The sequence below is a fragment of the Hibiscus syriacus genome, unplaced genomic scaffold, assembly GCF_006381635.1.
Source record: "Hibiscus syriacus cultivar Baekdansim isolate YM2019G1 unplaced genomic scaffold, ASM638163v2 tig00002078_pilon, whole genome shotgun sequence".
NCBI lineage: Eukaryota > Viridiplantae > Streptophyta > Magnoliopsida > Malvales > Malvaceae > Hibiscus > Hibiscus syriacus.
In genome coordinates, this window is record NW_024061910.1 from 8,209 (window position 1) to 34,311 (window position 26,103).

Sequence of the window (26,103 nt, forward strand, 5' to 3'; positions counted from 1 at the left end):
AGGAAGTCAAAAATTATTACATATCACTTTTCAAAATTTTGACTTTTTCTATCAAAGTCAACGATCAACAGTCAACGGCAGTCAACGGTCAAAAGTCAACAGTGGTCAACAGTCACGGGTAGGGTCACTATTCAAAATTGTCCCCACGCGCCGAACATTTCCCATGTGCAGGGGTGATGCGTGGGGGGGCGTGCGGTGGCCTACGGGCTCCTAAAATTACAAAAAAATCGTAAAATTATTTTAAGGGATTTTGAGACATTTACCAAGCTCGGTTCACAATTTCGAACGGCGGAGAACTCGATTTCGAAAAGTCAGAAACTTTAACTTCCTTACCTCCCTTACACGCTGACGACAACGGAGACAAGGAGGGAACCGGTGGACTCAGAATGACACAAGAAACATGATAGTGCAAGAGGTGTCGACAACGAAGCAACGATCGACGATGAATTGACGATTTTCACGGCGGTAGTGTTAAAAAAAGTTAAAAATTTGAATCGAAATTCACGGCGTTAGACAACGTTTTGCTACGATCGGTTTACGAGATTTTGTTCACCGGTCGAAGACGAACACGATGGTAGTTTCGGATCGACGATCGATGGCCGAACGATGAAAAAATTGACGTTGGAAAGAGGGTTGGCGGGGAGGCAATTTAGAAATTTTGTTTCTGGTTTCTAGAAACCAATTTCAACGCAATTTAAAAGGAATTGCATGCCGACACAAAAGGTAAAATTCAAGGTTAGATTCCTGATTTTCCTTCAATTTCTAAAATGGCCTTCAAGTTTTGAAAATTTTTAATTTGACCCTCAATTTCACCAAATTGTTTATTTTTTTCCAGGTTGTTACAACTTTATTCCATCTCCTATTTTACTTATTGAAATTTTAATATAGGATTCGAAACGACATCGTTTTGGTGTATATTTGAGTTTTTCAAAATGATGTCATTTTGATGCTTGTGCCACGTCATAACGCCATTAAATAGTTAACAATAGAGAGAGCAAAATGATTCAATCTGTAAAGTTCAGTGAGCAAAATAGAAAAATTGAAAGTTGGATAAGGAAAATATGAGAGAAAGTATAATTCAATGAGGAACTGAGTAATTTACCCATATAATAATTTGAGAATTTGTTGTGTGGCTTTGAGCAAAGGGAATGCTATTTTATTTTGATGTTTTGAGTTGGTTTGTAAAGTATGTATTGTTAATGATTAAAAAATTAGAGTTAGATATATAAATGATCTACATTTATAGTATAATATTTTATTGGGTCTTCTGATTATTAAAAATTATAAAATGATCTATTGATTGTAGGGTTCTAATTTGTCGAGTCATCAACTATTGAAAGTTACAAAATGACTATTCGAATACTCATATGTTTTAAACTTATCATTTTCCGTTAAAAAACCTATTAATCTTTTGAGCTTGATGTTAATCAATTGATTAAGATATGATAAAATATAATCTCATAATTGTTTGAGATGTATTTTATATATTGACTTTTTTATATTATATTGTCGAGTTAATGCTTGAAATATTATATTATCGAGTTAGTGTTTGAAAATAGAGATGATATTCATAGATATCATTAAATTATAAGTTTATCTAAAATTCAATTTTATAAAAAAAAATTTAAATATATAAATATAAAATCATATTTATAACTTTTTTAGTTACAAAACTTAATAAAATAGCGCTGATTAGATATAAAATACTTTTATAACTTTTAATAGTCGTTAACGAACATCACTGTTACCAGAAACAGCAGAAGACCATTTTTATCGTTTTCAGTTCAGTTCTGTTCCGTTTTAGTTCGTGTCTGATATCAAACCCCTTTCCAACCTTGAATCAAACCGACAATGTCTCCATTTCACCTATTCTCAATAAAACACCATCCTTCACCGATAAAAACACTTGTTTTCCCCCTTCTCTCCGCTTCTTTCTTGCCAATCTTCGCGTTCATTCAATTCCAGAGACGACAGGTGAAACCTTTCACTAATTTCACATTTTCTCCAATGGTTTTTTGCTTTGTTGCTGTTTTCGGTGTTGCATGTAGATACCTGTTTATAAAAGAGTGGGCGCCGATTGATTTTCAGTTTCATTTCTGTGGTTAAATTGAAGCAATAAATGACTTGATGAAACGAAGTTTCCAGATTAGATTCGTCGTGGGTTCATATTTTTATGTGTTGGTATAATTCATATATATATATATATAAAGCTGTTAAATCATTGCCTTTTCATTTCGTGGAATTTCCGGGAAAATGAAAATTCTGAAGATTAATTTATCTGTTGTGACGATGGGCAGTTTTAAACGAGTTTAACTGTGGGAATTGGCGCATATATATATATATATATATATATATATATATATATATATATATTGTGTTATTTTGGTCTTTCACTTTTACATTTTTACATTTTGAAAGGAAATTTTAGATTTGGACAATTTGCATAAGATTTAAGATTGAAAAATGGATATGGGGAATGATTTTCTTCTTCTTAGTTATCTATATGATATTCTGATCAAACCACATTTAAGATGAAAGTTTAAAATCTGACTCCATTAGTATGTTTCGCCGACTCTTCATTCTTTTTAAGCATCCTTCTCCGACACATCCGGGCATAAGTTGGTGATATGACCTTTGAAATACATTGAGAAACTTTTAGAAAAAAATAATTTTGAGCATATCCATGTTGGACACATATGGGTCTCCGACACTCATTCCCGAGCCCAAATTACATAGTGTGCCAATGCCAAAATTTATATGGGGTTTACCAATGAAGATTGTGCTAGCTCAGACTAAGGAAGTGTTAATCGAACTGCTTTGTTAATGCAAAAAGAACGAGTAAGAAGATTCTTAGTGTCAAAAAAAATATACTTATATGTTTCTGTTTCAGGCTTGTCTAGATTTAGAAAGGAAGTAATGTTGCATATTTATCACTAGAAGCATTTTTGGAAATAAAAAGGGACCAGTTCGTATTATGAAAATTGACTCGGTAGTACCTCTGATCTTGCATGACAGGTTTGTTAGTGTGGAAGGTAATGAATTTTGCCTGTACCAACTACAATGTACCTAATTGCTTACTTTTGTCATTAGGTATATTTTCCTGATGCATGAGTGTGCAGCGGCTGCATATATTTGCTGATATTACATGACAATAAAATATGATTTAGCCTAAGCCTTTGTAGCTTACTCTGGAGCTATGATTCAAACAATACCCTCAACCTCAGTGAGGAAGCCGGCTTGAGACAAAAAACCGAGAGAGAAAAAAAAAAGGGTTTGCTTTAAACAATTGTTTTTTATTCGGAAAGTATTCCTAAAAAAACTATAAAAGAGAGATCTGAAGTTTGGAAGACACTATTGGAGGTATTGTTCTCAGTTTGTTTCATTGTGTGCAAGAGTTATGCCTTTATTCTTTTTAAGTGATTTTCCGTATTCCGAAATGGATAACCCTTTCTCTGTTTTTACATTTGTTTCTCTACGAATTAAGAATGGCTTTGAAGAGACTTATTGACTAATAAACTTGTCTATTAGACCGACTTCTATTTTCCACATGAATGTGTTCATATTCAACTCTTTGAACACGGAGATGATGGCTGACCTCGGAAATTGTTGAAAATAATCAGGGTATGATATTTTCGGACTTCAATTTTTGGTTATATGAATGTACCTTGATTTAGATGATTATGACATGTAGGAAAGTCGTCGGTTATATCCTCTTCGTAGATGCTTCCAAAACTATTCATATGGATTGAGTTGTCATTTGCCAACAATGACATATTTGGTTGTCAGTTTCTAGCAGTGAGAAAAGGTAAAAAATTTACATTTTTACTGATTCTAATGCAGCAAAGTTTAGTAGAAAATTAACCACTTTAGTGTTCGCTTTTTCCTCTTGGGATTCTGTGATGTCTATTCCAGTGCATAGCCCTGCATGAACTCCTATATATCTCCTTAGGGTGAGAGATGAAGTATTGCTGCTGCCTTGTTTGTTAGATTGCAAACTTCTCCTTGCGTAAAAGATCTAAAATTCAGATCTTCCTCAATTTGATTCGTTTTAATTTAAAATTGCCGGACTGATGTGGATTCTTAATTAGAAATTTGATTTGTGGCTAACCTTACCCCTTTGTTGCAGTCATCGGGCTCTTGGTTATTTAAATCAAGGCTATATAATATTGTTAACTTTGTTGGTCACAATTTTCTCTAAAGATTGCTGCATGTTTATAACCGAAATTTCGAGATTATATTTGAAGAAAACGGTGATTTTATTGGCAATATACAAAAATAGGCACGAAATTGCCGAGGAGCAATGTTGTGGTAAGTGTGTTATTTTCCTCCTGCTTTTTTCTCATGTATTTTATTGTTCCATGCTGATGCATCGATTATGTTGTTAGTGTGTCTAGTCGATGCATGTATTGGACTGATGAGATTGAGTCCACGATTCTGAATGTGACAGGTGATGTGTTCATAGTGTAATTTAATCCACCCGGAAACTACAGGGAAAAGAAAAATGCTGTTTTAGGTCCGTTTGTTTCACGTAAAACATTTTTCGGAAGACGTTTTCCTCACTTTTTAGTGTTTGATTGGAGGAAAACATATTGGTTAATGTAAAACATTTTCCTTGTCAACAGAATTTCCTTTGTATTTTCTAGAAAATGACTTACGGTTTAATTTTTCGTCATTTTCCAAACTTTTCGCTTCAAAGCATAAGTACTCAAAACAATATTATTTTATAAATTAATATTAATATGATATTTTAGTATATTTTAATAAAAATATCAATTATTAACACACTTAAAATATATTTATTAATATTTTTAATAATATAATATAATTATAATATTATTACAATAATATACTCAATTGTATTATAATAATAAATGATACTATTATATTCTCATTTTAATAATATATAATAAATTATTAATAAAAGATATATTATTTATTAATTTCTTAAAAATAATATTATTGAATTATTAATAGTGAATACTTTTATTTATGTATTTAATATTAATATAATAGTCTACTAATATTAAAAATTCCTTAAATATATTTATTAATAATTTTAAAATATAATATAATATTTTTATTTTTATAGATATTCAATATAATTTATCATATTTTTATTTTAACAGAATATACTAGAATTAATATTTTATTTATAAAATTATAGAAATAATATTGGCATAAATAGTATTAAATAAATTATTCTAATTTTTTAAATAATAATATTAAGTTTTATAATAATAATATTTTTTAAAAATTTATCAACTAGTGAAAAATGGTTTACATAACATCTTCCAAAAACCATAAAATATTTTTCAAAAAATGCTTTCCAGAAGATGTAATTCATTTTACGGAAAATATTTTCTGGAAAATATTTTCAGTGAAACAAACGAACTCTAGTTCAATCTACGAAAATTATGTCTGTAGTGCACTGGACAGTTGTGTCCTGAACGGAATGATAATGATATTCATTGAATAGTAAATGAATTTTCAATCCGTAGAGCATGCAAATTTTCTTCTATCTGTTTCCTTATTTTTTTCATGATAAAATTTTTGTTGGGTAGGAAAATTGTGCGTTCTGCTATCTTACCAGTGGTGAATGTGTCCATTATAATGTCTGAATATTGGGGTATCGTTGATCTCAGTATTTGTTAACCGAAAAAGTACTGATATCTGCTACATGTGTAGTTTTCTTATTGGATGAAGGAGGTGAAAAGAATTAGAAATGGATGAAACCGGTGGTGAATGTGTTTATCGTGATAAGTGGTACGAAGTAGAGTGTGCAGAAAACGTGCTTGTCAATATACTTTCGAGGCTTCCGATTAAGTCAATTTTAGTATGCAAATCCATTTGCAAGCATTGGAACTGGTTGATAAGTAGTCAGGCTTTCATTGACGAGCAGCTACTCCGGTCTCGGAAAAACTCGTTTTACATAGTTTACCCATTCATGGATGTGCTGATGGAGTTATTTTTTGTGGATAACAACGGTGAAATTGATAAAAGGTTGAGCTTCCCGTATTGTGAGAACTTTTCTCCGATTACAATCATTTGTTCTTTTGATGGTTTACTCTGTTGTATGAACTATCCGTGGAAAGCGGACTCGGGAAGGGTAGTTGATGATGAAATCGATCTGGAAATCCGTATCTGCAACCCTGTTACAAAAAAGGCTCTATTAATTCCGAGAGGTAGCCTGTCCAATGAAAAGCCTTCCATCGGGGTTGCTTTTGGTCCAAAAATCAATGAATACAAGATATTTCGGTTTTTCTCTGCCAAGTTCATATCCCTAGCTAAACATCCATCCCGCAATAGTCGACAATGTGAGGTATATTCATCGAGCACTGGATCCTGGAGTGTCATAGGTCGTGTACCATACTGTCCAATGCATTCTAGCCATAGCCCCCTGGGGTCCAACCATGTTTTCGTCAATGGAAAGATATATTGGTTTATTGCTTTGGATGAAGATCCATTAATTCCGGGCTCGATCCTTACGGTTGACTTAGATGAGACGTTTGGAACCATTAACCTTCCAGGAGATGTCACAGAGCACTCATACTTGGTTAATCTCAAAGGCTGTTTATCCCTAGTTTCTGTACATGATGAGGATGAGATCATGAATATATGGATTCTCGACAGCAGGAACGAGCCTAAATGGGAACTGAAATGCAGAGATATCGTCCCCTTCTCGAATGATGAATGTGCTGAATTTGTAGTTGCAATGGAGAATGACCTTTTTGTCATAACTTCAAGCCAGTACCATATCTATGATTCGGAGTACAGGTTTTGGAGGGAGCTTTATTTACCAAGGATGTTTGAAACGAATTTTCCTGTCGCTTTCACATACACCGAAAGCCTTCTTTCTTGTAAGTCGTTAGTTTTACTGATTAGATCCGTATGTGATATATGATATCAACATTGTAGCTGCTGCTTTTGCAGGTGGTGGACGGATCGATCCTACGATTGAATACATATCCCAAAGAAGCATATGACATGCTCTCGATTCGCTCTTGTGTATCTGCCGTCCTTATTTTGATTTTGTAAATGTTTTGTATTGTATCCACCTTAAACTCTGAATCCAAACTGTCGTTGTTTATTAATTGCAGACCAAAGCTTCCGAGGATTGGGATATCGCCTTCTTCGTCATGCCATGAAATCCTTCTCCAGGGCCGATGATGTTTATCTTCTTTATCTTTCGTTTTCGCAATGTTGTAAGTTTGTTTGTGCATCTGCTGTATGCTGGTGACTTATTCCGACAAATCTTTGTTGAAGAAAACCAATGTTTATTTCACAGGTGTGATGTTATAGTTTTTGTTGAGCGTCAAATTTCGAGTTACGAACATGAAAATTATTTTCAGAAGCCGGGTAAAAACGAAAAAGAATGTGCCAACGAAAGCTCAAATGAACAGCTGAAACCGTAAAGAATTGAAAATCCATCTGTTTTATTGATCGTCATTGTTACTTTACGAGATATAACCAATGTCAGTATAATGATTATAATAAATACACCAATGTTAATATATCTTGTAGACACTTGTTTTTATCCGGGTCTTTTTTATTATTATTTATTTATTATTATTATTTTAATTATTATTATTATTATTATTATTATTATATATTACATATTTTGCTTATTTATTATTATTATTATTATTATTATTATTATTATTATTATTATTATTATTATATATTACATATTTTACAGGCTATTTGAAGCCCAAATACAACCCATCAGGAGGCTAACCCAACAGACATGAAGCCTAATCTCGGAACCCAATTCAACTTAGCAGCCCCAAAGCAGTCAAGACCCAATTAATACAACCCAACCCGACCCAACAACAGATACCCATCAAGATCCAACCCGACCCGAATCGTCTAGGGTTTCATCATAACCCTAGGTAGCTTCCTCTGCCGCCGCGCGCCTGTTAGATCTGCCATCTCCGACCGTTTCTGTCGCCGCTATCACCTACAGTGACCGAGAGTCCATCAAACAGTGGAAAAAGTAGATAAAATAAGAAAAAATATTAAGGCAAAATCTGGGGTTGTCAATCCATTAGTCTGCACCAAATCCATCATACAAATCCATCACAAATCAGAGGATAAAAAGAACAAATAGAAGACAGAGGGGACTCATTCGGTGAAGAGGAGAGAACTGAAAAAAACCGAGGAGCATTCGGTGAAAAAAATTGAACCAAATACCAAAGGAAAAAAATACATTGAAAAGAAAAAAATCAGAGAAGCAACAGAGAGCAAGAAGAAGAAAAAGGTAGAAGCCTTACCTCGATTTGAAGGAGGAAGCTAGGGGGTCGTCGGTTTCTGGGGTTTTCGAAAGGTAAATTGGTAGATCTAGGTTTATTGGGTGAGTTTTAGCTTAAAAGGCTTAAGGTTATGGGCTGAGAGTGTCGAGAGGGAGATGTTAGGGTTGTTCCGGCCGCCGTGCGCTACCGTGAGCTTCACCGGCGGCGACCCTTTTCTTCCCCGGCAAAGGGGATGTTAAGAGAATTTTCTCTCTCATTCTTTTTTTTTTTGAAGTGAAGGAAGAAATAAGGGGAGTTGGGGGAATTATGCTTGGGTTTGGGGTTATATACAAGGCACGAAACGCTGCCGTTTTGGCATCCTATTCCCGTGTTTTCAAAGTCTTAAGGGGATAATAGCATGTTTGGTCCCTGCGTGTTGAGAACCTCACCCGTGTTGCTCATATTTTTAGGGTAAATCACATTGTAGGTCCCTGTTCATTTGTAACCTTTACATTTTAATCATTAATAAAACTTTGTGAAATTTTATTTTGAGCATCTACTTTTATTTGTTTACATTTTAGTCTTTATCTGGTTGGTTATGATATTTTATTAGTGTTTGACTTTGGCTATAGTATTTATAATAGTTTCATTTTAGTCACTGGTAGCATGTGTTGTATATTTTTATAGATGTTCGAATTTGGCACTAATATTTGTAAATATTGTATTTTGGTCACTGTTTGGTATTTGGTTTAATTATTGTTTGACCCTTTAGGATTCTGGTTTATTTTATTTTAGTCATGTATATTATTTACGGGTTATTTACATATCTGGTCTTGTATTATGTAACATTTTCGATTCGGGCCTTAGTTTATTTTGTAACTACTGTTTAACCCTTTTAGTTTCTGCTAATATCATTTGAGTCCCTTAATTTTCTATTTTTACTATTTTAGTCCTTTAAATGTCTGCATTTGTTATTTAGCCCCTTAAGTTTCTATTTTTACTATTTTAGCCCTTTAAGTTTTTATTTTTGCTATTTTAGTCCTTTAAATTCTTGTTTGTACTATTTCGGTCCTTTGAGTGTATGTTTTTGCTATTTTGGTCCTTGTAATTTAAAATACTTATTTTTTGGTTATTTTATTTCGATTTGTAATATTAATTTGCTTGTATGTCAATTCTTTATGTATGTACATTTTATATGTTATGTATTCATTTATATCATATGTTAAATTATGCTTAACTCTATTTGTTGTAAATATTTTATTTCGCATACTTCTATTCGTATTTATTTCCATTGTAATTCTTTATTTAAATATTATCCTAATATTTCAAGAACACGTGTTTGTAGAACGGGCGTGGAAAGTATCACTTGATCGAAGTGGTACAATCTGACACGACGTTCGAACGATATGGGACTTGAAATAAATGGATTTTATTTTAGTTAATTAATTCATTTTATTTCACGTTGTACAATGCAATACACGTTTTTAAATAGCGATTTATTTTATTTTATGTCAAATGTCAATATTCAATTTATATTCGATTCGCATTGTATCAAAGAGGGAATATTCTTTATGGATAAGAAATAGTCGAAATAGCTTTTCTGACAAAAGATTGTTAATTTCGAGATTTCTTTTCAAGTTAAAGAATTTTCCTTAACATTAATTAATTCGAAGTAAATTAAACAATGTTCAATAAACGTATCATCTTTTAACTTTATATTTGATTTGTAATTTCCACCATTACAACAACGTGTAAGCGACACGGTACCGGTTTTTTGGCGTTGTGGGGGTGTTAATCCTTCACCACACGTAACTGACTCCTAAATCCATTTAATCGAATCTTTTGTGATGCAGACCAAATTTTGTCTTATAAAATGTTTTTTCTTAAAATTGTTTTAAAAGACGTTTTTAGGTATTCGACCTACCTAACCCAAAGGTCGATGGGGACTCCATTTCAATTTAATCCAAATCAATCCAAAATCACTGATTTTTCAAAATAAAAGTCATAATTGTTTTTTAAAATAATATTTAATTGTTTTACGAAAAAATGGTTATGACAGCTTGGAGACTCCGCTGGGGACTTTTTTTAAAGAGTCGGGCTGTAGGTCGCTTACACATTGTCGTTTGGTGGAAATTACGAGTTCAAGTCTTTAGTTAACTTATGACCCGTTTATTGAAGGTTTTAATTGATTCATTGTTAATTGTCATACTAACATTTTAATTTTTGCTTTTCAACTTTGTCCAAGTTTTTATCGAATTTGTTCTCTTTTCCGTTTTTGAGTCAAAGGTAGGTATGCTCCTCTTCACACACATCAGGTGCATTTGCATAACATAAGCTCTAGACACGAGCTTCATTTCAATTTAATCGGGGTGATTGCTTTCCTCTCGTAAGAATTTATTCTTCGTATGAGTTTTGGCAAATAACCCATGGGATACATGCCTTATACCTTCATAGGGATTTATTCCTCGTATGGGTATAAGGCAGTGAATCCCATCGAGTTGAACTCGTTCTGTTCGAACCTGTAATGAGTGAGGACCGAGGGTTTGGCAGCCCAAGGGGGCACCGACATCAAGGATAATTTGAGTACCTATTTCCTATTAGAGCTGAAGCCATGCATATAGTGAACCGTAGAGTGGTCACCTTAGGTATAGGCATGTTGAGCCTCTGTCTGTCAGTAGGTACCCAAAATAGGTGTACACAAAGGAGGAGCGTTTTTGAACTTTTCCTTTTTACTTTAAATTTTTTTTGAATAAAAGCATGCGAATTAGATACCATATGGTTATGATTAATTTCTTGATTAATCATTTTGAGTAGATAGCATGTCCGGGTAGGAATGTTATTTAATTAAAGCATGTTCGGGTAGATATCATGATGGGGTAGGTGTTATATTCATCTTTGAATAACATTTTTACTTGTATCGATTGTCTTACCTGTATTAACTAATTTCTTTTCTTTTGTTTGTGTATACTAACTTATTTCGTTTCTTTTGTTTGTGTCATTTTTCATCATTCTTTGCATTGCATTGCATCGTCATAACATAATGCACAAATATTGATCAGCAAGGGGATATTCGAGAGAAAATTTTCACAAGAAAAATAAAAATTTTCAATCAAGCAGTCGCATACACAGACATACATCGAGGGCTGAAAGAAGTTCAGAGTACCAGATTGAGGCTTGCTCAAAGATCGTACAACATTTGAGACTGGAAAGATGATCCACTGATCCGAAGAGTAATCCAACAGTAGATTCTCATCTACAATCATTTCAACGCTAATCATCAAGGATTGACGCACAGTCTTCAACACCGCTGGGCATTAATGGAGTTAGGTTACAGAACATTTGAGGGGCATCATTTTCGGGGACGAAGATCCGAGACGAAGGATCGACCCACTTCAGATTCAACATCTAAGCGAAGGCATGTCTGTAAAGTGGAATGTCTTATAATATGAAGATTTTTACCTCTGGTGAAAATTATTCTATGATATTCATCGTTGGAATCAACATTTTTGCATTTGCATTTGCATCTTTACATTCTGCATAACATTCATTTAAACATTTTTACATGCATTAAATCGTGGGGAACTTTGAAGAATCGCCTCTAACTGTGCAACTGCATTCACACAATATTGAGAATGGATACACAATTTGAGGATTTGAAGAAATAGCTGGAAGAGAGTTTGCAAAAGATGCAAGCAGAGTGGGAGGTTAAAATGGAGCAGATGCAAAAGACCACCATGGATCGTATCTTGCAAAACCAAAAAGACCTAGTTGGCCAAATAGTCGTAAAAATGATTGATCTCAACCTAGAAAAAGGCAAAGAGAAGATTTCCTTGACCCGTGAAACAATTGAATGTGTTAAGGCACAATCTAGTTTATAACCACTAATTTTGCCCAACAGGATTCCTAGCCACCAAGTAGGCTTCTCCACCACTAGAACTCGTGCAATTGTGTTAGGTCCTCGGGATCATTCTACTAACCCTAGCATGTCAAATCCTGATAAGATGAAGAGAGCCAACAATGAGATCCCTGAGACTTTGAAAAAGTGGTGTAGAGAGACATTCTGGGGAATGAGAAGACAGAGCTCTCACGATGAAATGGATGCAACCAAACTAGTCTTAGTTCCTGACTTAGTGCTTCCACCCAAATTCAAGATGCCCGATTTTGAAAAATATAATGGAACCAGTTGTCCTAATACCCATCTCACGATATTTATTCGAAGGATGACTGGGTACATCAACAATGATCAGATGTTGATCTACTACTTCCAAGACAGTTTGATTGGACCTGCTTCAAGGTGGTATAATCAACTGAGTCATACTCAAGGCCACTTCTAGAAGGATTTGGCTAGTGCCTTTCTGGGCCAATGCAAGCACATGATTGATATGGCCCCTGATAGAACAACGCTGTAGAATATGGAGATGAAGAATGATGAGAGCTTCCAATAATATGCTCAACGATGAAGGGACGTCGCATTTCAAGTACATCCACCAATGACTGAAAGAGAGTTCATTACTCTATTCATCGATACATTGAAGTCTCCATATATCGACTACATGATAAGAGCTACCACCAAGAGTTTCTCTGACATCGTTATGTGTGGAGAAATGATCGAGAGAGCTGTCACGAATGGCCAGATTGGAGTCACTAGCAGTATTAACATTGAGGAAAGAGCTGAGATTAACGTTGTACGATCTTATCTAACAAGTCTGGGGATCAAACCTCATAAGGCATTCCATGAAAAGACACGCATCAATCCAATTTCGATGACATATGAGGAATTACTTCCAACGCTAATTGAGAAGAAACTTGTGACTCCAGTTCAGTCTAGACCAAGAGAGGCTCCATATCCTGAAGGCCATGATATAAATGCTATATGCAGCTATCATATTGGGAGTTCAGGGCACACCACTGAGAACTGTGGGGCATTAAAGTGCAAGGTCCAATATATGTTCAATTCAGGGGCATTGACTTTCAATGAATAGTGGGGCATTCTGATCAGGAGTCAGTTGGGGCATCCATCAATAGTTTTGTTGCATTCTCATGTATATCATCTTGTTTGAATTTGTTTTTCTTTTGTAATTCTTATGCTTAAATGTTTGTAAATCACTTGACTTTTGAACATTTTAAATAAAATGCTTCCTTATGAGGAAATGAGCAATGAGCAAATTCTAATTTTGAATTCTTTGAATATGATCTTAATTAAAAGCTTTTTAATAATTAAGGTTGTAAATCTATGACAAATAACAAGATTGAACCCATACAAAACAAGGACCCCTTGATCCTAGTCTAAATATATATCAGAATGCGTACACTTCTCTTGAAGGAACCAAGCTACCTCTATCCTTATATGTACAGTCAATCATTTTGGCATTCAGGTATGTGTCAGGAGCAGAAAAATGGGGCAATCAGCACATGAGATTGCAAAACTAATTGGTTTCTACTTCCGTTAATGATGTTCAATGATGATCATGATCTTCTCAGATGGAATGGTCAAGTAGATGAATATAGTTTAGTTCAGTTGCTTGGGAATTAAACTCTAATGATGAGATTTTCTGATTTTCAACAAACACCAGGACTATAACAGGTTTTCCTCAACAAGATTAAGAAATGGAATCCGTATACCCAATATATATATATATTATATGTATACAATAAAGCTGAGCTATTCCGCTAAAGCAATTGGTTATAGAGGAAACTCGAAAGCTCTGGCTTTATGAATATATTACATTCAAACCATGACATTCATCGGGTACTTGGCAATCCGGTGTATGCTCCATTGTGGCTGTCAAATCGAAGGCTTTGTGATGATATGAACCCTTCAGCTAGCCGAATAAAGGTAATTATAAAATATATATGTACAATAAAGTTGAATTCAGCTAGCCAAACATTGGCAAATTAAAATCAAATTTACTAAATAAGGAGTTTCAGTGAATATGGACTAAGGGAGTTGAGGAACACCTGTTATAGTCAACTTCACACGAGAACTCAGAAATCTCATTTTTAGACTGATATTTCTACACTACCTTGACTAGGTGAGTCTATAAAGCTTAAACAAATGGAAGATTTCAGAGAACTGAAATAGAAGTGTTATAAAAAGTCTAGCAATTGACCATGCTAGTTGCGACATTTTGTCCGCTTCCAATCAAAATGCCAAACAAAGAAAGATGGGCATGCCATGATTTTCACGATGACCAAATGGAGGAAATAAACCCTAGAGTTTAGGTAGCTAACCTCAAAACCAACCTTTTGATCTTGATATTTGTCAAATATTTGCAGCTATCAAAGATTAAAAGAGCATTTGATTTTTGATATTCAATGAATTCATATTTTATGATTTGCTCCAATTGTGAGGCCGAAGACATTTTCAAACAAGATAATCTCTCTGGAGGCATATCTTGGAATTCAACGAATATCTCTCTGAAGCTCAAGATCGAAGCTGGGGCAAGAGAAGATAAATTTTTGGGGCAAAATTTGATGGGGCAAGGAAAACAAATTGTCTCAAGTTGAGGTTTGCAAGAGTACACCCTGGTGGAAATGAAGACAAACTGAATCAAAGATAGAGTGAAGACTGCTCTCGCAACCATTCTCCTTATATATTGAGAAAAACGTACATCAACACATAAATACAAATATACATACACATACATACGTGATACATAAAATTTGCATCAAACATTTATCATCATGTGTATTAAAGACATATTTTCTCCTCACTTGAGGACAAATTCAATAAAAAAATTAAATAAATTTCATATTGACATCCATTATAACATCCAAGATAGTCAGTAAAAAATGCATCATTTTGATCTCTCAGGAAATCAAAGCTTGGAAATGACCAGATGTCTCTAACTGAAAGAAGCAATGATTTGACTTCCTGAAGTCAACAATCAAGACATTTCCTCAACATGTAGGAAGAAACAGACTTTCTATCGCCTTTGAGGGTGTTTTTCTTGAAACAAAATTCTATCTCGCTTGAGACATTTTTCACAAATTTTGAGAATTTTAAAACAAATTTTGTCTCACTTGTGACAATTTCTCTCAAAACAAATTTCGTCTCGTTTGAGACATTTTTTCTGAGATACAAATTTAAATTTGTTGTACTTGAAACAAAATTAATCTCACTTGAGATTTTCAAAACCGATTCGTTTCGCTTGAGATAGTTCCCCTTTAAACACAAATCCTGAAATTATTTGCTTTGAAACAAAACAAACACCTTTAAGATTGTTTCCCTATAAACAAAATCGATAATCTTTGAATCTTTTTATCTTAAAATGAATTTTGTCTCGCTTGAGACAGTTTTCTTAAAAACAAATTTTGTCTCACTTGAGACAGTTTTCTTAAAAACAAATTGTGTCTCGCTTGAGACAGTTTTCTTAAAAACAAATTGTGTCTCGCTTGAGACAGTTTTCTTAAAAACAAATTGTGTCTCGCTTGAGATAGTTTTCTTAAAAACAAATTGTGTATCGCTTGAGACAGTTTTCTTAAAAATGAATTTTGTCTCTTGAGACAGTTTCTAATTAAAAACCAACCTTAGAGATTGTTTCCTTTGAAACAAATTTCGTCTCACTTAAGACGTAACCCATCTTTGAGTCTGTTTCTTTGGAAACAAAATTTAACATCTTTAAGATCGTTTCCCTTGAAATGAATTTTGTCTCATTTGAGGCAGTTTCCCATGAAGCACCGATCTTTGAGAATGTTTCCCTTAAAAACAAATTTTGTCTCGCTTGAGACAGTTTCCTTTAAACATCATCTTTGAGTCGTTTCCCTTGAAACGAATTTTGTCTCTTTCGAGACAGTTGCTTTTGAAACACATCATCTTTGAGTTTGTTTTTTCTTGAAACAAATCTTTGAGTCTGTTTCTTTTGAAACAAATCTTTTAGTCGATTTCTCTTGAAACCATAATCCCTAAAGATGGCCAGCCGTCCTCATCACGTAGGAACCGTGTTATCATTTCTAAAGATGGCCAAAACTCTTCATCACGTATGATTCGTGTCATCCACTGACCAGACCTCCTCATCACGTAGGATCCGTGTCACCCCATATAACCTGTCGTCCACATCGCGTAGGAACTGAGCTATCACCCTTCCTAAAGATGACTAAGAAATCTTCATCACGTATGAGTAGTGTCATCCCCCGACCATATCTCCTCATCATGTAGGAGTTGTGTCACCCTCAGACGACCGGACCTCTTCATCGAGTATGAGCCGTGTCGTCCCCCACCAATACACATATCCAATTTATAGGCAAAAGAAAGAGAACCAGACAAAAAAATGTTGTATTGTCATCTTTGCCCTATTCTTGTTAACACAAGAATGTGCAAAGAGGGGCAGCTGTAGACACCCATTTTTGTCTAGATATTTTTTATTATTTATTTATTTATTATTATTATTATATTATTATTAATTAATATATTACATATTTTGCAGGCCATTTGAAGCCCAAATACAAGCCCACCAGGAGGCTAACCCAACAGACTTGAAACCCAATCCCGGAGCCAAATTCAACTTAGCAGCCCTAAAGCAGTCAAGAACCAACTAATACAACCCAACAACAGATAGTCATCATGATCCGACCCGACCCGACTCACCTAGGGTTTCATCATAACCCTAGGTAGTTTCCTCTGTCGTCGTCGCCTGCTGGATCTACCATCTCCGACCATTTCAGCCGCAGCTATCACCTACAGTGATCGAGAGTCCATCAAACAGTGGAAAAAATAGATAAAATCAAAAAAATATTAAGGCAAGATCTGGGGTTGTCAATCCACCAGTCTGTACCAAATCCATCACAAATAAGAGGATAAAAAGAACAAATAGAAGACAAAGGGGACTCATTCAGTGAAGAGGAGAGAATTGAAAAAAACTTAGGAGCATTCAGTGAAAAAATTGAACCAAATACCAAAGGAAAAAATACATTGAAAGGAAAAAATCATACAAGCAACAGAGAGAAAGAAGAAGAAAAAGGTATAAGCCTTACCTCGGTTCAAATGAGGAAGCTAGGGGGTCACCGATTTCTGGGGTTTTCGAAAGGTAAATCGGTAGATCTAGGTTTATTGGGTGAGTTTTAGGTTAAAAGGCTTAAGGTTATGGGTTGAGAGTGTCGAGAGAGAGGTGTTGGGGTTGTTTGGGTTGCTCCAGCCGCAATCCGCCACCTCGAGCTCTGTCGTGAGCTTCGCCAGCGATGACTATTTTCTTCCCTGGTGAAGGGGGATGTTGAGAGAATTCTCTCTTTCATTCTCTCTCTTTTTTTTTGAAGTGAATGAAGAAATGTGGGGAGTTGAGGGAATTAGGCTTGGGTTGGGGTTATATATAAAGCACGAAACGTTGTCGTTTTGGCACCCCATTCCCTTGTTTTCAAAGTCTTAAGGGGCTAATAGCATGTTTGGTCCCTGCATGTTGAGAACCTCACCCGTGTTGCTCATATTTTTAGGGTAAATCACATTGTAGGTCCTTATTCATTTGTAACCTTTACATTTTAGTCATTAATGAAACTTTGTAGAATTTTATTTTGAGCATATACTTTTATTTGTTTACATTTTAATCTTTATCTGGTTGGTTATGATATTTTATTAGTGTTTGACTTTGGCTATAGTATTTATAATATTTTATTAGGGTTACAAACTTAGCAAAGGCTCTGCAAGATGTCAGTCGTTGGGTCTGGCCACCTGATTCAATGACCATTAAACATCAAGAGAATACCAGGCGATCGGTGACAGCAAGGGTCACGCACCAAGCGAAATTTTCGGCTGAAATTTTTGGCCAAAAAGCAATCAAGCTGAAGAATCCCATCTAAATCGGGACTGGCCCATCTCGTTTAGCCAGTTAAGCAACAACCCTCAACCCTGAGAAAATCAAGAAACGAGGTAAACAACCCCGAAGCCACCGAAAGTAAACCTCAATGAGGGGGTTATAAATACCTCGATGAACGCCGAGAGAAACAAGGAACCAAGATCGAGAAAACACCTGAGCGAACAAGCAAACAACCAACAACATAAAGACATCACCAGAACAACAAAAGCCACAGTAAGAACATCATAAAACAACACATCAAGAGTTACTCGAAACTAAAAAACAAACAGTACATGAAATAACAAAGAAATCGAACCAAGCAACCCATCCAAATACTATCAAAAGTAGAAAAAGCCAAATCTTTTTCACATCGAAAGGAACAATGACCATCAAGGGCGGCGTCAGAAGGAAAGCATCGAAAAACGAAACGTTTTCCTCAAGAAGGTAAGAAAAATCGAAACTTGTTTGTTAGATTTACGCCGATCAAAGCTTATTTTGGGAGTTTGGGGGTCGGCTTCAGCCTCGAGAAGTTAAAAGGGTTCAAAAGGGGGTGGTTTGGATTTTCCTGACCACCGGTGGCGATGGCCAAAGCGACGGAGCGGAGGCGGTTATGGCCACCAAGGCGGCCAATGGCCGGCTATGGAAAGTTGAGAGAGTTTTCATTGAGGGAGGGGAATTGTTTTAGCAAATGGGTGAGAATGTGAATTTTTAAGTTTTAGGGTTATATATACGGAGGACTAAAGTGCAAATAGTAGATTCTTAAATTATTTCTGCAACCCTTGTAAGTTTGAAGTGTAATTCATTTTGGTCACCTGTTGTAATTTTGTCTTTGAATTTTGAATTATTTCAATTTAATCCCTGTTTAATATTCTTATATTTTACAAATTATCCCCTCTAACTTCATATTATTTCTTGCAACTTTTAAATAATATCAGTTTGGTTCTTAATTTTAAATTCTTCACGGTTTAACCCATTTTATTTAATTTATTTTTATTTTTATTCAATTCAATTCAATTTTTATTTGTTTTATTCTAACCCTTTTTATTAGTTAACTTTGTTTTTTATACCTTTTATTAAAAGAGGCAATTTGCATCGAATAAAGGTAAGTTATTCGAATCGAGTCTTTAAATTTCAATATAACTTTTAATTTTCACAATTAAGACAACCGAAAAATTAAATTGATACCGAAAGGGCAGTACAGGGGTGCTAATCCTTCCTCGACTGTAACTGACTCCCGAACCCAACATATTTCTGGTAAAACGAAAATCAGATAAGAAGATAAATCGAGGTGTCCAGTCAACCTAAAATTTTTTTATTTCAAAAGAAAATAATAAATGATCGGTAGCGACTCTAGTACATTTATTTAAGTCGAAATTCAATTCATGGCCCACCCGAAGAACAGTTGCGACAGAATGTCATTTCATTGTACCTGCACTTTTTTTGAGATGTAATACATTGCATAATTAAGTCAATCAAGGGACGAGGAAGACCTACGTCGGAGAGAGTTTCTTTTATGAAGTTCCAACAGACTTGATCAAACGCCTTTTAGAGATCGACCTTTATAGCCATCCAACCAGTCTTTCCCTTCTTAGATTGCATAGAATGAATCATTTCTTAGATAATAATAACATTCTCCGTTATGCTTCTTCCTTTGATGAAACTGGTTGGGTGGGGGCCAACCAAAAGAGGGATGACTTTTTGGAGTCTCCCGACCACAATCTTTGTGATAAGCTTGTATAGGATCGAGCATAGACTGATAGGGCAAAAATCAACGAAAGTCTCAGGGTGATTTACTTTCGGAATAAGAGCGAGCATTGTGCGATAAAGGCTGGGGTCGATGGCATGATGAGAAAAAGCCAAGTGGACCATAGTGCAGATTGAAGGCTTCACAATGTCTCAATTTTGTTGATAAAAATGGGCATGAAACCCATTGATACCTGGGGCTTTGAGGTGAACCATAGAAAATAACGCAGCTTTAATTTCCTCCTCAGAGGGAGTCACAGTCAGGTTTGAAACAATCGAAACAGGGAGGGGAGGGAACTTGCCTGAAATTGGATAAGTGCCCGATGAGATAACATCCAAAGTAAATAATTTGGCAAAGAAAAAATAGTTTCTTCCCTCAAAGTAGTTTCATCGTCACACCATTCACCATTTCCTAGTTTGAGGCTATGAATCGTGTTTTGTCGACGACGAGTGATGGCTCTCAAGTGAAAGAACTTCGTATTACGATCTTTGAAATGTATCCAGTCCGATCAAGATTTTTGAATCCATATATGTTCATCTTGGTCCAAAAATAAAATAAAAAATAAAGCAAATGTAAAAAAATATTTTAATAAAATATACTATATATTGAGAATGTAAAATTTATATATAATCATTCAAAATAAAAATTTAATAGAATTAAAATTATTATTATTTTATTTAAAATATTTTCTTTTAAATTTTGGAAAATAAAGCGAATAATGTTTGGTGAAGAAATAAAGTTCAGAATAGTAATAACTATATACAAAATCAAGTAATTTTAGTAGCCAAAGTGGGGTTTGTCCTAGTGGTTTGTGTATGTTTGCTTATTCTTGTGGTCCTAGGTTCAATTCCACCCAAGAAGACATTTCATCTTTTTATTTTCTATCCAATCGAGGTGATGACATGTGTCACCTCCTAAATGGATAGAAAAATTATTTAATTAAATAAATTTAAATTAATAAAAAAATCCTCCAATCATATATTGACACATGTCACTAATGACACTTGTCATCTTCATGTGCTGACACAGGTCAGATCCTGATTGAATAGTTAATTTATTAAATTATATTTAAATTATGACCAAATTGAGAGAATATATAAATACGAAGGACTAAATGTAAAAATATACTAATTCTTTTAACTGCCACATCAACATTTTCATCAAATATTAATGGTTAGTGGGCTGATTGAACAAATTAAATAGTTAAGTGGTGTGATTGACAAAATTGAAAGATCGGTGGCCAAAGTAAAAGGGCTACATAGTTAAGTGGTCAACTGAGTAGTTTACCCTAAATTTTAACATAAAATATATATTTTTAAATGAAAATAAAATATTTTTAAATTAAGTTTATAATAAAATATATTTAATAAGTTAATATAAAATATTTTTAAGTTAATATATATAAAATTATATTATATATAATCCGGGTTATGGGTACCGGTTCATAATTTTTTTATTTTTTCTTTAAATTATATTATTTTTTAAAAAAAATTATATAGAAAAATTATAAAATTTAAAAGTCTATAATATATATAATCCACACATAGAGTTTAGAAATTCAAATTATATAATTGAAATAAACTTTATTAAAAATTAAAATAAAGAAATATAATTAAATTTCAAATGTTTCAAAGTTAAAATAAATATTTAAAAAACAATTTAGAATGTTAATGTGAAATAATTTAAGAAATTAAGAATTTAGAATGTTATGGTGTCAAAATTTAAGAAATTAGGATTTTAGAATGTTAGAGTGAAATAATTTGAGAATTATGAATAAAAATTTAATATTAAATAAAAATAAAAAATCTAATAAATTGGATATCGGGTCGGCGGGTACCCGGTTAAGGAATATTTTGTGATCCAAGCACGACATAAAAACTAAAAAAAATAGCGAGTCGGGTACCTAACCCAAAAATCGAGCATTTTTATTATAAATACATGATATTTTAACTGGGTTGACGGGTCAAGTCGGGTATTTTTGAACACACCTACGTGGCATGACGTGTGACAACATTAGATTAGAGGATTAAATTTATTTTTATTTATTAAAAGTATGACTAAATTGAGAGAATATGTAAATAACATGGACCAAATATGTGATTATATCAAAATATTTATCTGCTATTAATGACAGTTAACTCGGGTTGACCAAATCTTAATTAAATGAAAACGAAAGTGATCATATCTTGTTTTTTTTTAAATTAGTGACCAAAAGTAAACAAAGTACAAACATAAATGATCATATGTATAGTTAACCCTATACATATGATCATTTACTATGTTATACTTTTTGGGGTTTGTCCAAAAAAATCATTACATTTGTTTGTTTTTTAAGGTTATGCTGCTTATAGCGCGTTCTTTCCCAACACACTTACTGAATTTGTTGGTTGACTTGACCCTCTCTTTGTCTCCATTGAGGTTTTTGAGACACAAAAGTGTTAGAATTACTACATTTTCTGTTATGAATTTGTACATTGGTTGTTAAGGGCAAGTTTTGTTTACAGTTATTGAAACTGTGTGGACCAACTGTTGGGGTCTTAAGTTTTCCTCCTATTTTTAGAATAGGTGTTTGTGGAAGACTTCAACTTGTTTGCACTTTATCTTTCTCTTTTAATTCATTTCATTACATTTTATTGCTTCTCAATGACTGAAGCTTTTACTTACATGAAATGGTGGTTTTTTTTCCATGTAAGTTTAGTTTAAGCTTTGGTACGATATTTAACATGTTCTTGCTACTAGAAAATAATATACCTTCTATTGTATGTTGTCTGCAATTGAACAATTTCATATTCTTTAATGTTCAGTGATGGACATTGCTGCCTGTGGGCCCTACAAATTTTGATTTTTAGTTAGATTCAACATAATATACTGGAATCCTTCTATATCTCTTCTAATGGTTTTCTTTATTTTTTTTTCTTTTAATCATTTCTTTATTATATTTTGCCTACGGTTTCTTTTTATTTACATCGGAAAATGGAACACTTCAGTCCATACAAATGTTATAATCCTACTATTCGTTCTTGCAGTCCATGATTTCCAAAGTTGATACTTGAGTGAAGGAGTTAAGACAGTCAATTGATCGCCTTAAGGCTAAAAGTAAGAAGTTGGAGGTAACATTTTCCCTATTTGATCATACATATTAAGTTGTATTTGAGTAGTTTGGTAAGTTTAGGTTAAATTATATTTTTAATTTTTATTGGATAATATAAATTATTGGACTATTTATTTTGATTTTACAGATTAAATCGTATTTGAGTGGTTTGGTAAATTTAGTTTAAATTTTAATGTTTTATTTTTTATTGTAAATAGAAATTAATTAGACTATTTATTTTTGATTTAACATATTTTTTGTTTAAATTTTATTTAATTATTGAAATATTTAATTTTTTTTATAGATTTGTTGAAGCATGACAGAAGAAAATGTTATTTTGAGGCTAGATGGTCGACACATTTCTAGTCATTTGGGAGCACTGGTATTATGATCGAATAATATATTTTAATTGAGAACGGTGAATTAATTCTAATAACATATGATTTTGATCAGATGACATCTATGATGTCAAATACGAGTATTTGTCCTCAGGTGAGAGAGCATAGTGGTGTGGGCATGTATTTACAACACCATATTATATGCCCTCAGTGAATGAGCATGTTGGTTGTGATGAACAAACTCTTGAACAACCACAAAAAAACCGACGTGCGCCTCAACATTATTATTCAACAACACCCCGACACCGACAGGAGTCATAAATGTTTTATATGTTTGAATTAATAAATTTTAAGTTGAATTAATATTCATCACATTCATTCAAATATGGATATTAATCATATTAATTCAACTACTAATATTAATCACATTCATTAAAATATAGCGTCAACAAACCAACCACCAACCTACCCAGGTTATTAATGGATAATTAATAACTATCAACCTACCCAAATTATTAATAGATAATTAATGGTGTCATTATTTTTTATCATTATAATAAGTATTATTTTTCGTCATTATAATAAAAAATGTTATACTACAAATACTAAATGCTCCATTTTTTCTACTATAAATATACTTCATAACAACCGAGAACTCATGCATGCATGGACTGAAATGCTCTATTTCCCGCTGCAGCTCCCCTATTTTATAACATTTCTTGCTTCATTATTTGTCTAATAATGACTCATTATTCATCCCGGTCCCCAACGCAGCAAAATTTACCTGCATGGCGTGGAAAGCAACGCTGCTCCATTATTAGACTAAAAATAATGTTTTTTTTGGGACAAACCCAAAAAGTAGAACATAGTAAATATCGTACCAAAGCTTAAACTAAACTTACATGGAAAAAACCACCATTTCATATAAGTAAAAGCTTCAGTCATTGAGAAGCAATAAAACGTAATGAAATCAATTAAAAGAGAAAGAAAAAGTGCAAACAAGTTGAAGTCTTCCACAAACGCCTATTCTAAAAATAGGAGGAAAACTTAAGAACCCAACAGGTGGTCCACACAGTTTCAATAGCTGTAAACAAAACTTGCCCTTAACAACCAATGTACAAATTCATAACAGAAAATGTAGTAATTCTAACACTTTTGTATCTCAAAAACCTCAATGGGGACAAAGAGAGGGTCAAGTCAACCAGCAAATTCAATAAATGTGTTGGGGAAGAACACACTATAAGCAGCATAACCTTAAAAACAAACAAATGTAATGTTTTTTTTGGACAAACCCCAAAAAGTAAAACATAGTAAATGAAGCAAACAACACAAGTTTCAAAGTGTGGGGGGGGGGAACTTTAGAAGTAAATATAGCAACATGAGAAGGCAACCAAGATACTTTCCAGCCAGAACTAAAGTCTCAGCCAACAAAGCTTCCATCACAGAACACACCTAGATTCTCTTTTCAATTAACAAAAAGCAAAAGACGTTGAAAAATAGTGAAGATATAGAGAATGAAGGAGAAAGAGAGAGACCTGAGCACAGAGTGGTTTCTAGATACGGATCTGGGTCCGATTAGGGTAAACCCTAGGTTTTTGGTTTCAAATATTGATATTTATCAAGGTCGATTTTTGTTGTTTTTTTTTTGGATAATTTAAGTTTTATTACCCCAATGATTACAAAGATCAGAATTAATGCTATCTAATCTATTAACATTCCTATTACTAAGAATAGTTCCAACTATCTCCTTAATAGTATTAATAACTCCTTAATAGTATTAATAATGTCTTCGTCAATCCTGCATTTTCCTTTGAATGTCCTTCGATTCCTTTCCTCCCATATGATATAATTAAATGTGCACCAAGAGAGCTTCAATACACTAGTGAGCAGCGATTTACCTTTCCAGGAAGAAGATGCCCATTCGAACAGAGCAGTCCAGATCGAGAAGGGTCTGTTCAAACTGGATAGTTGGAGAATTGATCTCCAAATGGGTGCGGTCTTCCTGCATTCTGATAAGAGATGATTTTTGCTGCTTTGGTTTTCAAATATTGGCTTGATTTTGGGGTTTTATAACCCTTTATTTCTTTCTCTCTTTCTCATTGCGTGGGTGGAAGCTGACGAGGAGGGATCACAGCTGAACATGCATAGCTTCGCTGCTTCCCGGTGCTCCATTATTCATCCCGGTCCCCAACGCATGCATGCATGCAACGCTGTTTTGCACGCCATGCAGCAGATTTTGCTGCTTTGGTTCAGAAAATAAAGAAGACGCCATGATTTCCCGAAGTCTTCTGAGTTGCCTGAAGATTACCTGAAGACGCCGAGAAAGTCTTCCTGGTTGGCTTGAAGATGCCGAGATTTCTTAAATACTGTAAAAAACACCCTAGTTGGGGAAATAATACGAGAAGTGGATTATTCTGGGAAAAAAAATCCCAAACCACATTATTTGGGCAGTTTTGCCAATAATTACTATGTTAACAATATTACGTTAGCATATTAACAATAAATGTTATTTATAAATTTTTATAATTTACTAATTCAAAAATCCAATTAAATACGTTTTTTTTTACAAAAAGAATTAAATTAATTATATTATACGAGTTCATGGATTTAAATACCCATTAAGGGTGTGTTTGGTTCACGGAATGTAAGATTACCAGTGGGAATAAAAGATTACCAGGGAATAGGATTACTGGGAATGTTGTATTTTGTGTTTGGTTGGTTTAGCATGAATGTAAGATTACCGTATTTGGTTAAAGGAATAAAAGATTATTGGAATGTATATTTGACCAAATTGTCTTTATTATATATTTGTATAATATTACAAGTTGTAAAATATTTATATATTTTCTTTAAAAAATTAAATTCATAATATTTATATAATTTTTTTATAAAATTAAAAATATAAAAAAGGTTTAAT

At 33.6% G+C, this 26,103-nt stretch overlaps 1 protein-coding gene across 1 annotated transcript; it reads left to right on the plus strand.

Annotated features, from left to right (window-relative positions):
- Positions 1-4,236: 4,236 nt before the first annotated feature.
- LOC120137655 (F-box protein At5g49610-like) lies at positions 4,237-7,001 on the plus strand. Its single transcript, XM_039153355.1, has 3 exons — positions 4,237-4,308; positions 5,704-6,857; positions 6,931-7,001. The coding sequence occupies exons 2-3, from the start codon at positions 5,723-5,725 to the stop codon at positions 6,981-6,983; spliced, it is 1,188 nt and encodes a 395-aa protein (XP_039009286.1). The 5' UTR covers positions 4,237-4,308; positions 5,704-5,722; the 3' UTR covers positions 6,984-7,001.
- The last annotated feature ends 19,102 nt before the right edge of the window (positions 7,002-26,103 follow it).

Excerpts from the sequence above, each read along its gene's own strand:
- LOC120137655 (XM_039153355.1), top strand. The coding sequence starts at position 5,723 with ATGGATGAAACCGGTGGTGAATGTGTTTATCGTGATAAGTGGTACGAA. Across the intron at positions 6,858-6,930 it reads CACCGAAAGCCTTCTTTCTT|GTGGTGGACGGATCGATCCT; the intron begins GTAAGTCGTTAG and ends CTGCTTTTGCAG.